General features: G+C 44.4%; 1 protein-coding gene across 5 annotated transcripts in view; it reads left to right on the top strand.

Annotated features, from left to right (window-relative positions):
- The window catches only part of LOC115131676 (zinc finger MYM-type protein 4-like), a 35656-nt gene continuing 22235 nt past the window's right edge, over positions 1-13421 (top strand). For 3 of the 5 annotated variants that reach the window (XM_029663584.2, XM_029663583.2, XM_029663582.2), the window contains exons 1-9: positions 7-4424; positions 4727-6467; positions 6761-6907; positions 7115-7176; positions 7420-7572; positions 7742-7793; positions 12116-12386; positions 12652-12841; positions 13078-13281. In XM_029663584.2, coding sequence (XP_029519444.2) covers positions 4392-4424; positions 4727-6467; positions 6761-6907; positions 7115-7176; positions 7420-7572; positions 7742-7793; positions 12116-12386; positions 12652-12841; positions 13078-13281 — 2853 coding nt within the window. In that variant the 5' untranslated portion in view covers positions 7-4391. Of the gene's footprint in view, positions 4425-4726; positions 6468-6760; positions 6908-7114; positions 7177-7419; positions 7573-7741; positions 7794-12115; positions 12387-12651; positions 12842-13077; positions 13282-13421 lie in introns of all 5 variants that reach the window. The other 2 variants (XR_010464340.1, XM_065020506.1) reach the window with 1 other exon arrangement.

Raw genomic sequence — 13421 nt, 5'->3', positions numbered from 1 at the left:
GCGCGCTCAAACTTCCCATCATTCTGATTACGGTAGTCATTTTGTCACCCTCATCATGGCAAAGACACGGAGAAATGCATATGATGCAGCTTTCAAGTTGAAGGCGATCGATCTGGCTGTTGGAAAGGGAAATAGAGCTGCTGCACGGGAGCTTGGCCTTAATGAGTCGATGATAAGACGTTGGAAACAGCAGCGTGAGGAACTGACTCCGTGCAAAAAGACAACAAAAGCTTTCAGAGGGAAGAAAAGCAGATGGCCCGAACTAGAAAATGAGCTTGAAGACTGGGTCAACACACAGAGAGCAGACGGCCGAGGTGTTTCAACTGTGCAGATCCGACTGAAAGCCAAAACAATCGCCACCGCAATGAAGTTTGAGGATTTTAGAGGTGGACCATCGTGGTGTCTAAGATTTATGAGACGTAAAGGCCTGTCCATCAGGGTACGGACGAGTCTGGGTCAGCAGCTCTGAAGCTATTCAACTCCCACACCGAAGGAGATGACTTCAGTGGTTTCAGCCTATTTATTTTTGTTACAAGCCGTGTTTCGTTTAAAAGCTGTGTAAAGTTAATTTGTTTCAATGTACCGGTAGGCACCTGCGGCTTATAGACATGTGCGGCTTATTTATGTACAAAATACATATATTTTTTTTAATTCAGTGGGTGCGGTTTATATTCAGGTGCGTTTAATAGTCCAGAAATTACGGTAGCTAATATTAGATAGTTAATCCAGAAATGTTTACCTTTGTCTCGATTCGGCAGATTAACAGCTGTTTAGCATTTCATATTTCTTTTGTTTTTTTGAGGGGGTGGGCTAAATATAGGGGAATATATTGATAAAAGTCACCTTGTCCTAGAGAGATTTACATGCTTATCAAAACTTCACACCAAGGTAAGCTTACATGAAACACAGCGTTTATTTGAAGTGTTTATAAAATCCCCTATTGGAAGAACGATTGGAACCATTTCCCTGTTTGACCACTAGGTTTTATGGGTGTTATGACTCATACTGTGGTACTCTATTTCGATCATCCAATAGCAGGGTTTCCCAAACTCTGTACTTTGTTCAGAAATGGACTACATTTTCTTAGATAAAATGCCTATTATTCCCATATAATGTTTGGACAATAAAACATTTAAATAGGGGGTGGGAGGTCATATAAACACAAACTTACTTCCTTGACAACAGCTCTGCTATGTGAAGCTCAAGAAGTATGATATCCCTGACTTCTTATCGGATTGACCATTTATAACCTTTAAAAGGCTGTACATGGTCAATCCAATGTCAGCAGTGGCTGTACATAATTTACTGCATAGGGCCTATGCAAAAGTCAGGGCATTTATATTTATTGTGCTTAGCTGAGAAGAAGGAAGTTGTCAAGGAAGTGAGTTTGTTTATACTGGACCTCCTGCCTCCACATATCCTCAACCAATCATGTCAATGCAGAGCTATATGGAGCCCTCCTCGTTGTTAAAAATGGGCAGTGCAGGGTAGTACAGAGCTCAAATTGGTCTCTACATGCCTCCGGAGGCTCTGCAATTGCGTCACACCATCAGATTAAGCATGAATTGCTTTAAGCCTTATGTTCACCAAATGTATCAAACTCTTTATGTTCTGGTGGAAGTCATTCATTGTCAATGGAGCAGTACGCAACACTAGTTGGGGATGCCGCAGTCACGCCATATGTCCACCAGGTGCACGGTGCATTTTGCTATATGTTGTTTTTCAAGTTACAAGTTTTAATGTCACATGCACAAGTACAGTGAAATGCCTTTCTTGCAAACTCAAAACACAGCAATAATCAATAACAATAACTAGAAAGAAAAACAAAACAAGAAATAAGAAGAAATATGAAGAACACGATAAGTAAGTAAGCATACTATATACAGGGTCAGTTCCAATACCATATGTATAATGTGCAGGGATACTGGAATAATGGAGGTAGATATGTATAGGGGTAAGTGACTAGGCATCAGGATATAAGATAAACAGAGTAGCAGCAGCTTGTATGTGAGTGGGTGTGTGTAGAGTCCATATAAATGTATGCATGTTATGTGTGAGTGAGCAGAGGATTGGTGTGTGTGTGTGTGTGTGTGTGTGTGTATAGAGACATAAAAAGGTAAATGAGGATACAAGGTTAACTCGTTTTTTGCCGGATATCTAGCTTCACAAGGCTGCAGAACAGTTTGCAGCCTGGTTCGACCAAAGTTAATAATTAGACTAGATTCAAGTTATTCTCCTATGACCTACTCGTTTCATAGGCTGCACGCAAGGGCGCATTACAACAATTAATCTAGTTTGTTTATATTCTTCTGTCACATTCATCTCTAGCAACATGTTCCCATTTAGCAGGGTTCAAAACTAGATTCTGCCCGCTGGCCAATTTTTTTCTTGAGCAGATGGTCGGGGGGCTGGAACGTAATTACAAATCATTTGTAGATCGCAAATTGACCGCAAGAAGCCCAAACAGATATGTTTGACTAAAATATAATAATTTCAAACCTTGCTTTGTATACGATCATGTCATGTCTCTAGTATGCGTGGGAATACTTGGGAACGGATTCCTTAAATAAAAATCACTTGGAGCTGATTTCCTGGTGTTGTTTTTTGCTCAAAAAACCTGGAGGGCAAAATCAAATCGCCAACGTGCATTGCGGGCCGACAGCTGGGGAACCCTGCCATATAGAATACTGATTTCAAATCACTAGCTTGCCCTGTATGATGGCATGCTAAATTAGACAGAACAGTTCTGTGCATATTCATTTTGCATGGCATTCTTTTGGTTTACTAGAGTCAAATTTCCAATCCATCAGCTGGTACCTTCACCTCTCTAACTACAAAATAGTCATTATCATTTGGCCTCTGTACATTGTGTCACAGTAAAAAGGTGTCCATTCTACTCAGGACCACTTTTAGTTGCTACTAATTTGAGTGGCCCATCAATTTAAATCCAATCTTTTTTTCATATTGGACATACATATTGCAGCATAAAAAATGATCTGTACATTGTGTCACAGTAAAAGGGTGGGTCCATTCTACTCAGGAGCACTTCTACAATAGTTTCCAAATCTACAGAGTTTACACCCGGAGGATCGTAATAGTTTTATGTATGTCCAATATGAAAAAAAAATACTGGATTTAAGTTTACGTGCAACTTTATAAGGGCTGCCAAATGAGCAGTGACACTCATCTGGGTGTTAACTCTGGATTTGGAAACTACAAGTGCTCATGAGTTCCCCTTTTACTGCGACACAATGTACAGGTAATGTTGTACGGCGCAATAAATGATAGGAGTACACACCCCAAAAAACATTGTTGACCATTTAGGCTTGAAAAAAATAAAATGACAATATCTTATAGAAATACTTTTAATTATTCTTTGTATGATAATTAGTATAGAATATTGATAATTGTGCCAAAATTAGCAAAGTATACAGGTTTGGACTTTTATTCTGAAGAATTCCAAAAATCCGTGACCCAGAAGTAGTTACCGTAGTTAATCTTGACCGTTTGGCACATCTGTGAAGCAAGCAAGAATAACTTAAGTACTTTTGGGTCACCGATTTTGAAATCTTTCAGAATAAAAGTCACGTTCAGACATTGGCTTGACCATGTACAGCCTTTTAAAGGTTGTAAATTGATAATCCGATAAATACAGCATTTACTGTGATATGGCCTCTGCAGAAGTCAGGTATTTCATACTTCTTGAGCTTCACATAGCGAAGCTGTTGTCAAAAGGAAGTAAGTTTATATGACCTCCCGTCCCCGCCGACCATCAACCAATCATGCCAACGCGGAGCTTTACATGCATGAACAGAGCCCTTTACATTGTTACAACATTTAGGAGGAGCACAGATGTGGTGTGGAGCTTGATATTGAAACCTCCCGAGGCTTCGCAATTATGCCACACCCTCCGGAATCGCATTGCCAGATCAATCATAAATTGGCTTTCATTATTCTTGTTGGCGGAACTGAGGTGTTGCAATGTAGATGTGAATCAGGAAATGACATAGCCAGGTCTTCCATGTTTACGCAGATGTATGTTTCGCTAGTTTCTTCGAGGAGCTGTGCAGAGTGAAAATGCAAAGGACTTGACTTCTGTAAAGTTATAACTCACCGGCATTGATATATCCGAAGTTAACGTCATATGCATGGCAAAGCTTAAGAACCTTGTTCGGTAATTCAAATTAAGACTCGTTTTAGCTGGCGACATATCGTTGCTACTAGCTGGCTAACGTTACCTAGCTAGCTTTCCCCACAACAAGGAGGCGGCAGAAGTAGCTAATGCATGTTGGCTAGCAAGCCTCTGATCCGTTTTAAGTATATTTTGGTGGACCTATATTGTGAGTGAGTGACAATAAGAGCTAGTCGTTTTTTGCCGTTGGAAGCAAGTCATGGCTGAATCCCAGAAAGCGGACCAGTCAGAGGTAATTAACGTTTTTGAATTAATGCTAGCTAGTTAGTTATGTCTTCTGCAAGCGAGATAGTTAGTTATATCGACCCTCCACTTCATTTCCCGCCCAAGAAAATCAACATACTTAAACACTGCACTCTCAAACTTGGTTCTATTTGATTGTAAGCATGAGTTTGACATTACCCCCAGTAGCCATGACACTTGATCTGTCTGTTAACTGTGTTCTTGACTTTGTCCTGGTCAGGTCACGTGGTAATGAAAAACTCAGGGCCCTACTTATAGGACCATTATTAATAGAATATTGTCTTAACTCAGCATACAGGCGAGCCAAACAAGGAGATGGAGCAGCCAGCTCAGGCTGGAGCATCAGTGGATTCTGTGGGCCCAGGAGCATCACGCAACAATGCACCAACAGCCTCGGCAGATGGAAACAGTGGGGATGATGCTACCAATGCAGTCAGTGCAAGTACCTCAACTATAGACGGGACAGGGGATGCTGGTAATACAGAAACTGTGAAGGAATCCTTTGTAGAGAATTCAAAGACAGTGGAAGAAATGATAACAGATGCCTTGCTGACTGTGGGAGAAATGGCCAGTGAAGAGGATTCACAGAGAGGAAGAGAAACAGCCAGTGTAGATGGTTCACAGAAGGAGAGAGAAACAGCCAGTGTCGATGATTCACAGACGGAAAGAAAAACAGACAGTGTAGATGGTTCACAGACGGAAAGAGAATCAGCCAGTGTAGATGCGTCACAGACTGAAGAAGAAACAGACCGTGTGGATGCTTCACGGGCGGAAGGAGAAACGGCCACCGTGGATGCTTCACAGACGGAAAGAGAAACAGCCAGCGTGGATGCTTCACAGACGGAAAGAGAAACGTCCAGCGTGGATGCTTCACAGACGGAAAGAGAAACGCCCAGCGTGGATGCTTCACAGACGGAAAGAGAAACGTCCAGCGTGGATGCTTCACAGACGGAAAGAGAAATGGCCAGCGTGGATGCTTCACAGACGGAAAGAGAAGCGGCCAGCGTGGATGCTTCACAGACGGAAAGAGAAGCGGCCAGCGTGGATGCTTCACAGACGGAAAGAGAAGCGGCCAGCGTGGATGCTTCACAGACGGAAAGAGAAGCGGCCAGCGTGGATGCTTCACAGACGGAAAGAGAAGCGGCCAGCGTGGATGCTTCACAGACGGAAAGAGAAGCGGCCAGCGTGGATGCTTCACAGACGGAAAGAGAAGCGGCCAGCGTGGATGCTTCACAGACGGAAAGAGAAGCGGCCAGCGTGGATGCTTCACAGACGGAAAGAGAAGCGGCCAGCGTGGATGCTTCACAGACGGAAAGAGAAGCGGCCAGCGTGGATGCTTCACAGACGGAAAGAGAAGCGGCCAGCGTGGATGCTTCACAGACGGAAAGAGAAGCGGCCAGCGTGGATGCTTCACAGACGGAAAGAGAAGCGGCCAGCGTGGATGCTTCACAGACGGAAAGAGAAGCGGCCAGCGTGGATGCTTCACAGACGGAAAGAGAAGCGGCCAGCGTGGATGCTTCACAGACGGAAAGAGAAACGGCCAGCGTGGATGCTTCACAGACTGAAACAGCAAGTGCGGATGGTTCACAGAAGGAAAGAAAAACAGCCAGCATAGATGCTTCAGAAACAGCCAGTGCAGACGCTTCACAGACGGAAAGAGAAAGGGCCAGTGCTGATGCTTCGCAGGCAGTCGGAGAAACCGTTGGCTCAGATGCACCCCAGACTGTGGAAGAAACAGGCAATACAAATGCTTCACAGACTAATGGTGGAACAGACAGCACAGACATACCTCTGGACATGGGAGTAGTGGATGCCGATGATGAGATGGAGGTCAATGCTATCAAAGTGGAGGAGGAACAGATGCAGGAGGAACACAACTTGGAGGGGATGCCCGTGATAACTGCTGTGGAAGAGGGAAGCGACATGGACGCTTTTAGCAGCAACTCCCTGGATCATGGGGATGAAGTGGAGAAGATGGACACCGGGACAGATGCACTGACAGAGAAGCAACGAGAGAAGCCCAGTAAGCCCAGTAAGTGGACAACACTGATTCCATGCCTTCTATTGTGGATACAGGTAATAAGACTGCTGCCTGCAGCTTTTTGTTGGCTATACAAGTTTAGGATCGGGATTATCAATTGTTTCCGTAGTTTGCTTCATTCATTTCTTCAGGTTGTGTTTGTTTTTACGGATGAGATGCTACCCTAAACACTTCGCTATCTTGCTTGACACTCAATTGCTGATGGAATGCCCCAGTGTCGAAAGACCTCAAACACGTCACCTTACTCACACTGTCCCATCTCTCAAACATTGTCTCCACGACAGAGGACACCGAGCAACCTGCTGAGCAGACCAGCTTTGAGGAGGCTAGCGGCTCGTCTCCACCTATGGAGGGGGACCATTCTGAAGATGTCAAACCATTTCACCCCAGTCCCACCTCTAGCGAAGCTTTTCTCCCACAGAACAGTAAAGGTGAGAGTCCACAAGAGTCAGTCTTTGGAATATACAGTCTTTGGCTGCATGATGTTCAGACATGACCCGACTACTTGAATGTTAGTGTGGTCCCTCACAATATTCAGATGCTAATGAGTACACTTCTGTTTCTCAGTAATGGTTTTACTGTTAAAAAAAAAAAAATCAAATCTCAAGCTGAAAGACCGGTTGCTTGTTTTTCTGCAGGCTCTGACAGTCCTGCAGGGCTGGAGAATGGAGTGACAGGACAGCCAGTCAAAGCTGTGGATGTAAGTATCGTCTCTCCAGCACAACCGAAAGAATAGAGTGAATTCATTTCCTCCCGAGTGACTACACAAGCTTAAGCTTGGCAGAAATGTGGCCACTGCTTATATGTATTAAATATTTCGAGGTGTTGTGAAGGTCAGAATACCTGTGTAATAGATGGCCGGTAAACATTCATCATTAACTTGCATGATTCCATCTACAATTCTTACTGAATGTTGCATGCTGCTGTTGAATGTTCTCTGCAGTCTGCCCAGCCGACAGCAGAGCCTGTGTCCACCAGCGTTGACACCCTCTCCATGGTGAATGTGAAGGATGAGCCAGTAGATGAGGAGTATGACCAGGCCCTGGCTCCAGTCGTCCTCACAGAGGGCGTCAAGGATGAACCAGACGCAGCGGAGGTACGACATCTCTAAACTCACTGGCCTTGTTCTAAACGGGACCATTCAGTTGTCTGAGCTACATGAACGTTGTCTATTGACGTCAATGCATATAGTTCAAGCTGTGTGTGTATTTTATCCCAAATCCTGTGTGCGTGTTAAATGTATGTCACCTTTTTGTTATTTACAGGAGTTGAAAATCAGTAACGTCTTCTCTGTGGGCGGCGCCCCTACCCCAATCGGTGAGCAGGGCACTTTGATATTTGTACACATCAGGACACGTTAGTGGTCGCTCAACGGTCAAAGCCCTGAGGCAGTGTTTCTTAATCATGGTCCTAGGGACCCAAATGGGTGCATCTTTTTTGGGTTGTTGCCCTAGTACTACACACCTGATTCCACTAATCAAATCATCAGCAAACCTGATTAGTGGAATCAGTGTAGTGCTAGGGCAACAACAAAAATGTGTCCCCAGGTTTGAGAAGAACTGCCTTAAAAAGCGAAACTTGGCTGCAGGTTTTTTTCTAGATCAAAAAGGGCCTTACGGGTGGCAGGGGGCAATTTAACATTTAACAATTTTCGAATTTAACAGAACTTTAACAACCCTTATTTTGGCGGGGTAGAGATAGTGTTCCGTTTTAAGCCAATTTCCTGCAATTCTAAAATGTTCTAGATAGAGCTGAGATACATTTGTGCAGTTTTAATGCAAGTTTCTTTTGATTATTCATATTCTGCCATGGAGCTGAGAAACTTTTGCAGTTTTAAAGCTAATTTCCTGTTATTCTATGCATTTTGCCTTGGCTTATGCTGGGTTCTTTTGCTCAAACATACTAACAAAATTAATACTGCTAAATCAATTGTTTTTGGAATTGTCAATTCTCACTGATGTCTAGCTTTTGTTTTGGTAATTGATAGTTCTCAAAGATTGCGTTATTAAAAAAATATACAGTGCCTTCGAAGTTTTCAGACCCCTTGCCCTTTTCCACATTTTGTTACGTTACAGCCTTATTCTAAAATTTATTACATTGTTTTTTTCGGTCATCAATCTACACACAATACCCCCAAATGTAAAAAAAAAAAAAAAAAAAACAGGTTTTTAGACTTTTTCTAATTTATAAAAAATAAAAATATGTCACATTTACATAAGTTTTCAGACCCTTTACTCAATACTTTGAAGCACCATTGGCAGCAATTACAGCCTCTGGTCTTCTTGGGTATGACGCTTCAAGCTTGGCACAACTGTGTTTGGGGAGTTTCTCCCATTCTACTCTGTAGAGCCTCTCAAGCTCTGTCAGGAGGGATGGGGAGGATTGCTGTACAGCTATTTTCAGGTCTCTCCAGAGATGTTTGAGTGGGTTCTAGTCTGGGCTCTGGCTGGGCCACTCAAGGACGTTCAGAGACGTCCAAAGCCACTCCTGCATAGTATTGGCTGTGTGCTTAGGGTCGTTGTCCTATTGGAAGGTGAACCTTCATCCCCATCTGAGTGAGGTCCTGAGCGCTCTGGAGCAGGTTTTCATCAAGGATCTCTTTGTACTTTGCTCCGTTCATCTTTGCCTCGATTCTGATTAGCCTCAAAGTCCCTGCCGCTGGAAAAACACCCCCACGGCATGATACTGCCACCACCATGCTTCACCATAGACATAGTGCCAGGTTTCCTCCAGACGTGAAGCTTAGTATACAGTCGTGGCCAAAAGTTTTGAGAATGACACAAATATTAATTTTCACAAAGTCTGCTGCCTCAATTTGCATATACTCCAGAATGTTATGAAGAGTGATCAGATGAATTGGAATTATTTGCAAAGTCCCTTTTGCCATGCAAATGAACTGAATCCCCCAAAAACATTTCCACTGCATTTCAGCCCTGCCACAAAAGGACCAGCTGACATCATGTCAGTGATTCTCTCGTTAACACAGTTGTGAGTGTTGACAAGGCTGGAGATCACTCTGTCATGCTGATTGAGTTCGAATAACAGACTGGAAGCTTCAAAAGGAGGGTGGTGCTTGGAATCATTGTTATTCCTCTGTCAACCATGGCTACCTGCAAGGAAACACGTGCTGTCATCATTGCTTTGCACAAAAAGGGCTTCACAGGCAAGGATATTGCTGCCAGTAAGAGTGCACCTAAATCAACCATTTATCGGATCATCAAGAACTTCAAGGAGAGTGGTTCAAATGTGACGAAGGCTTCAGGGCGCCCAAAAGTCCAGCAAGCGCCAGGACCGTCTCCTAAAGTTGATTCAGCTGCGGGATCGGGGACCACCAGTACAGAGCCTTCTCAGGAATGGCAGCAGGTTTGAGTGCACCTGCACGCACAGTGAGGCAAAGACTTTTGGAGGATGACCTGGTGTCAAGAAGGGCAGCAAAGAAGCCACTTCTCTCCAGGAAAAACATAAGGGACAGACTAATATTCTGCAAAAGGTACAGACTGCTGAGGACGGGGGTAAAGTCATTTTCTCTGATGAATCCCCTTTCCGATTGTTTGGGGCATCCAGAATAAAGCTTGTCCGGAGAAGACAAGGTGAGCGCTACCTTCTGTCCTGTGTCATGCCAACAGTAAAGCATCCTGAGACCATTCATGTGTGGGGTTGCTTCTCAGCCAAGGGAGTGGGCTCACTCATAATTTTGCCCAAGAACACAGCCATGAATAAAGAATGGGACCAACACATCCTCTGAGAGCAACTTCTCCCAACCATCCAGGAACAGTTTGGTGACGAACAATGCCTTTTCCAGTATGATGGAGCACCTTGCCATAAGGCAAAAGCAATAACTAAGTGGCTCAGGGAACAAAACATTGATATTTTGGGTCCATGGCCAGGAAACTCCCCAGACTTTAATCCCATTGAGAACTGTGGTCAGTCCTCAAGTGACGGGTGGACAAACAAACAACCCACAAATTCTGACAAACTCCAAGCAACGATTATGCAAGTATGATGCCATCAGTCAGGACGTGGCCCAGAAGTTAATTGACAGCATGCCAGGGCAGATTGCAGAGGTCTTGAAAAAGAAGGGTCAACACTGCAAATATTGACTCTGCATCAACTTCATGTAATTGTCAATAAAACCCTTTGACACTTATGAAATGCTTGTGATTATACTTCAGTATTCCATAGTAACTTCTTACAAAAATATCTAAAGACGCTGAAGCAGCAAACTTTGAAAATGTATATTTGTGTCATTCTCAAAACTTTTGGCCACGACTGTACAGGCCAAATAGTTCAATCTTAGTTTCATCAGATCAGAGAATCTTGTTTTTCGTGGTCAGAGTCCTTGAGGTGCCTTTTGGCAAACTCCAAGCAGGCTCCCATGTGCCTTTTACTGAGTGGTTTCCGTCTGGCCACTCTACCATAAAGGCCTGATTGGTGGAGTGCTGCAGAGATGATTGTCCATCTGGCAGATTTGCCCATCTCCACAGAGGAGCGCTGTCAGAGTGAGCATCGGGTTCTTGGTCACCTCTCTGACCAAGGCCCTTCTCTCCCGATTGCTCAGTTTGGCCGGGCGGCCAGCTCTAGGAAGTGTCTTGGTAGTTCCAAACTTGTTCTATTTAAGAATGATGGAGGGCACTGTGTTCTTGGGGACCTTCAATGTGGCAGATGTTTTTTGGTACCCTTCCTCAGATCGGTGCCTTTTTGATCTAACATGCACTGTCAACTGTGGACCTTATATAGATAGGTGGGCCTTTCCAAATCATGTCCAATCAATTTAATTTACTACAGGTGGACTCCAATCACGTTGTAGAAACATCTCCAGGATGATCAATGGAAACAGGATGGGGGTCTGAATACTTATGTAAATAAATTATTTTGTGTTTAGTATTGTTAATAAATTTGCAATTTCAAAAAACCTGTTTTCATTATGGGGTATTGTATGTAAGTTGCTGAGGATTTTTTTGTATTTTTAAAATCCATTTTAGAATAAGGCTGTAATGTAACAAAATGTGGAAAAGGTCAAGGGGTCTGAATGCTTTCCGAAGGCACTGGTGGTACGTTATCTTTTCTACATACTTTATATCTGGTTTTAGGTGTTAAAGTTTACACGGAAAGCGTTTTTAAATTTAAAAAAATGTAAGTCTACTTTTTCTCCCCAATTTCGTAATATCATATTGGTAGTTAGTTTTGTCTCATCGCTGCAACTCCCGTACGGACTCAGGAGAGTCGACGGTCGAGAGCCATGCGCCCTCCGAAACATGACCCCGCCATGGAGTCGTTAGATCGCAATGGGACAAGGACTTCCCGGCTGGCCAAACCCTCCCCTAACATGGACGACGTTGGGCCAATTGTGCGCTGTCACCTGGTCGCGGCCGCCTGCGACACAGCCCGGGGCCAAACGCGGATCTGTAGTGACGCCTCTAGCCGCTAGACCGCTGCGCCACTCGGGAGGCCGGAAATAGTTTTTTTTTTAACATTCCAAAAATTTGATTGACATCCCAACCTGAAAATATATATATATTTTCATGGCAGAAACATCCCTGGGCTGTGAGTGGATCGTTATAGTCTACCGCAAGCTCTCAAGGAGCAAAATATATTTCTCTCTTCCCTCAATCTCCACCCATCCTCTCTATTATTCACAGCCACATCCATACCAGTGACCTCCCTCTCCAAGACTGTAATGCCTCCCTTGACCCCGGCCGCCTCCTCCATCCCTCCGCTGATGCCCATGGCTATGCGGGTGGCCTGCTCGGCCTGTAACAAGGTGTTACTGAAGGGCCAAACAGCCTACCAGAGGAAGGGCTCCTCGGACCTCTTCTGCTCCACGTCCTGTCTCACCTCCTATAGTCCCCCGTCTGTCGTCAAGACTACTGCCCCCTGCCCAGCCAAGAAACCCTGCCACTACTGCCTCAAGTGAGTCTTGCTGTTGTCATGCCAATGGAGTAGCTATGTAGATAATTATTTAAGGAAGATAAAGGAATGGACCAAACTCCAAAGGTGACGACCAATAAAAATCATTTGATTTACCTTTTGTACTTAAGCCTTACTCTATGATTCACATTTGACTTCCATTGTGCTGCCTTTTTCCACATGCATTTTAATGTAAGGCACTGTGAGCTACCTGAATGTAAACAAAAATATGTACGTAGATCAATTATGAACTTATCACCCCCCTCAGGGAGATTGCAAACCCCAAGGACGTGATCACAGCTCCTGTGGACACCATGGGCACGGTGAAGGACTTCTGTAGCCAGACCTGCCTCTCCTCCTTCAACTTCAAGAGGAACTCTGCCGTCTCCACCCTCTCCTCCTCCCTCTCCACCATGACTGGGGCCGTCAAGTGCAGCATGTGCAAAAAGGCCTGCATTGTAAGGGACTTATGGTCTCTGCGCGTGTCAGTGTGGTAGTTGCTAGGAGTAACAAAATTGGCCATATAAAACTGGGAATGTCAGAGTTGACAGGGAAGTGAGAATTTTTGGATTGACAGACTTTTTTTTATAGTGGGTTTTAGTGTGTTAAAGTATAAAACTGGACTCCTTTTGCCTTGAATATTTATTTCTGCCCCTCTTGCCTCAACATGAGCTCCTTGTTCTCTCCCCCACAGAGTAAACACGAGGTGATCTTCCAGGGCAGCATGCACAGGCTGTGCAGTGAGGTGTGCTTCACGCGCTTCCGCTCCACCAACAAGCTGTCCATGAACAGCTGTCAGAGCTGCAACAACTACTGCTATGGCAAGGTCACAGTGCTGGTCATGCAGGGGGTCAATAAGACCTTCTGCAGCGCCGGCTGTGTCACCACCTTCAAACAGGTAAGAATCTGATCCCTGAGATGCAGGTCACGCAGTCAGAAGAAGCCGTTGGCCTGTGGACTTTAACTAGGGCTGTTTTCTAAAAACGTTACGATTTGTCAAATCCTTGCTTCTGACCACCCTTGTTTTGTCAATTCCTC

The sequence above is a fragment of the Oncorhynchus nerka genome, linkage group LG7 (assembly GCF_034236695.1).
Source record: "Oncorhynchus nerka isolate Pitt River linkage group LG7, Oner_Uvic_2.0, whole genome shotgun sequence".
NCBI lineage: Eukaryota > Metazoa > Chordata > Actinopteri > Salmoniformes > Salmonidae > Oncorhynchus > Oncorhynchus nerka.
The sequence above is the reverse complement of the archived record's forward strand: the minus strand, read 5'-3'. Positions and strand labels throughout refer to the sequence as shown.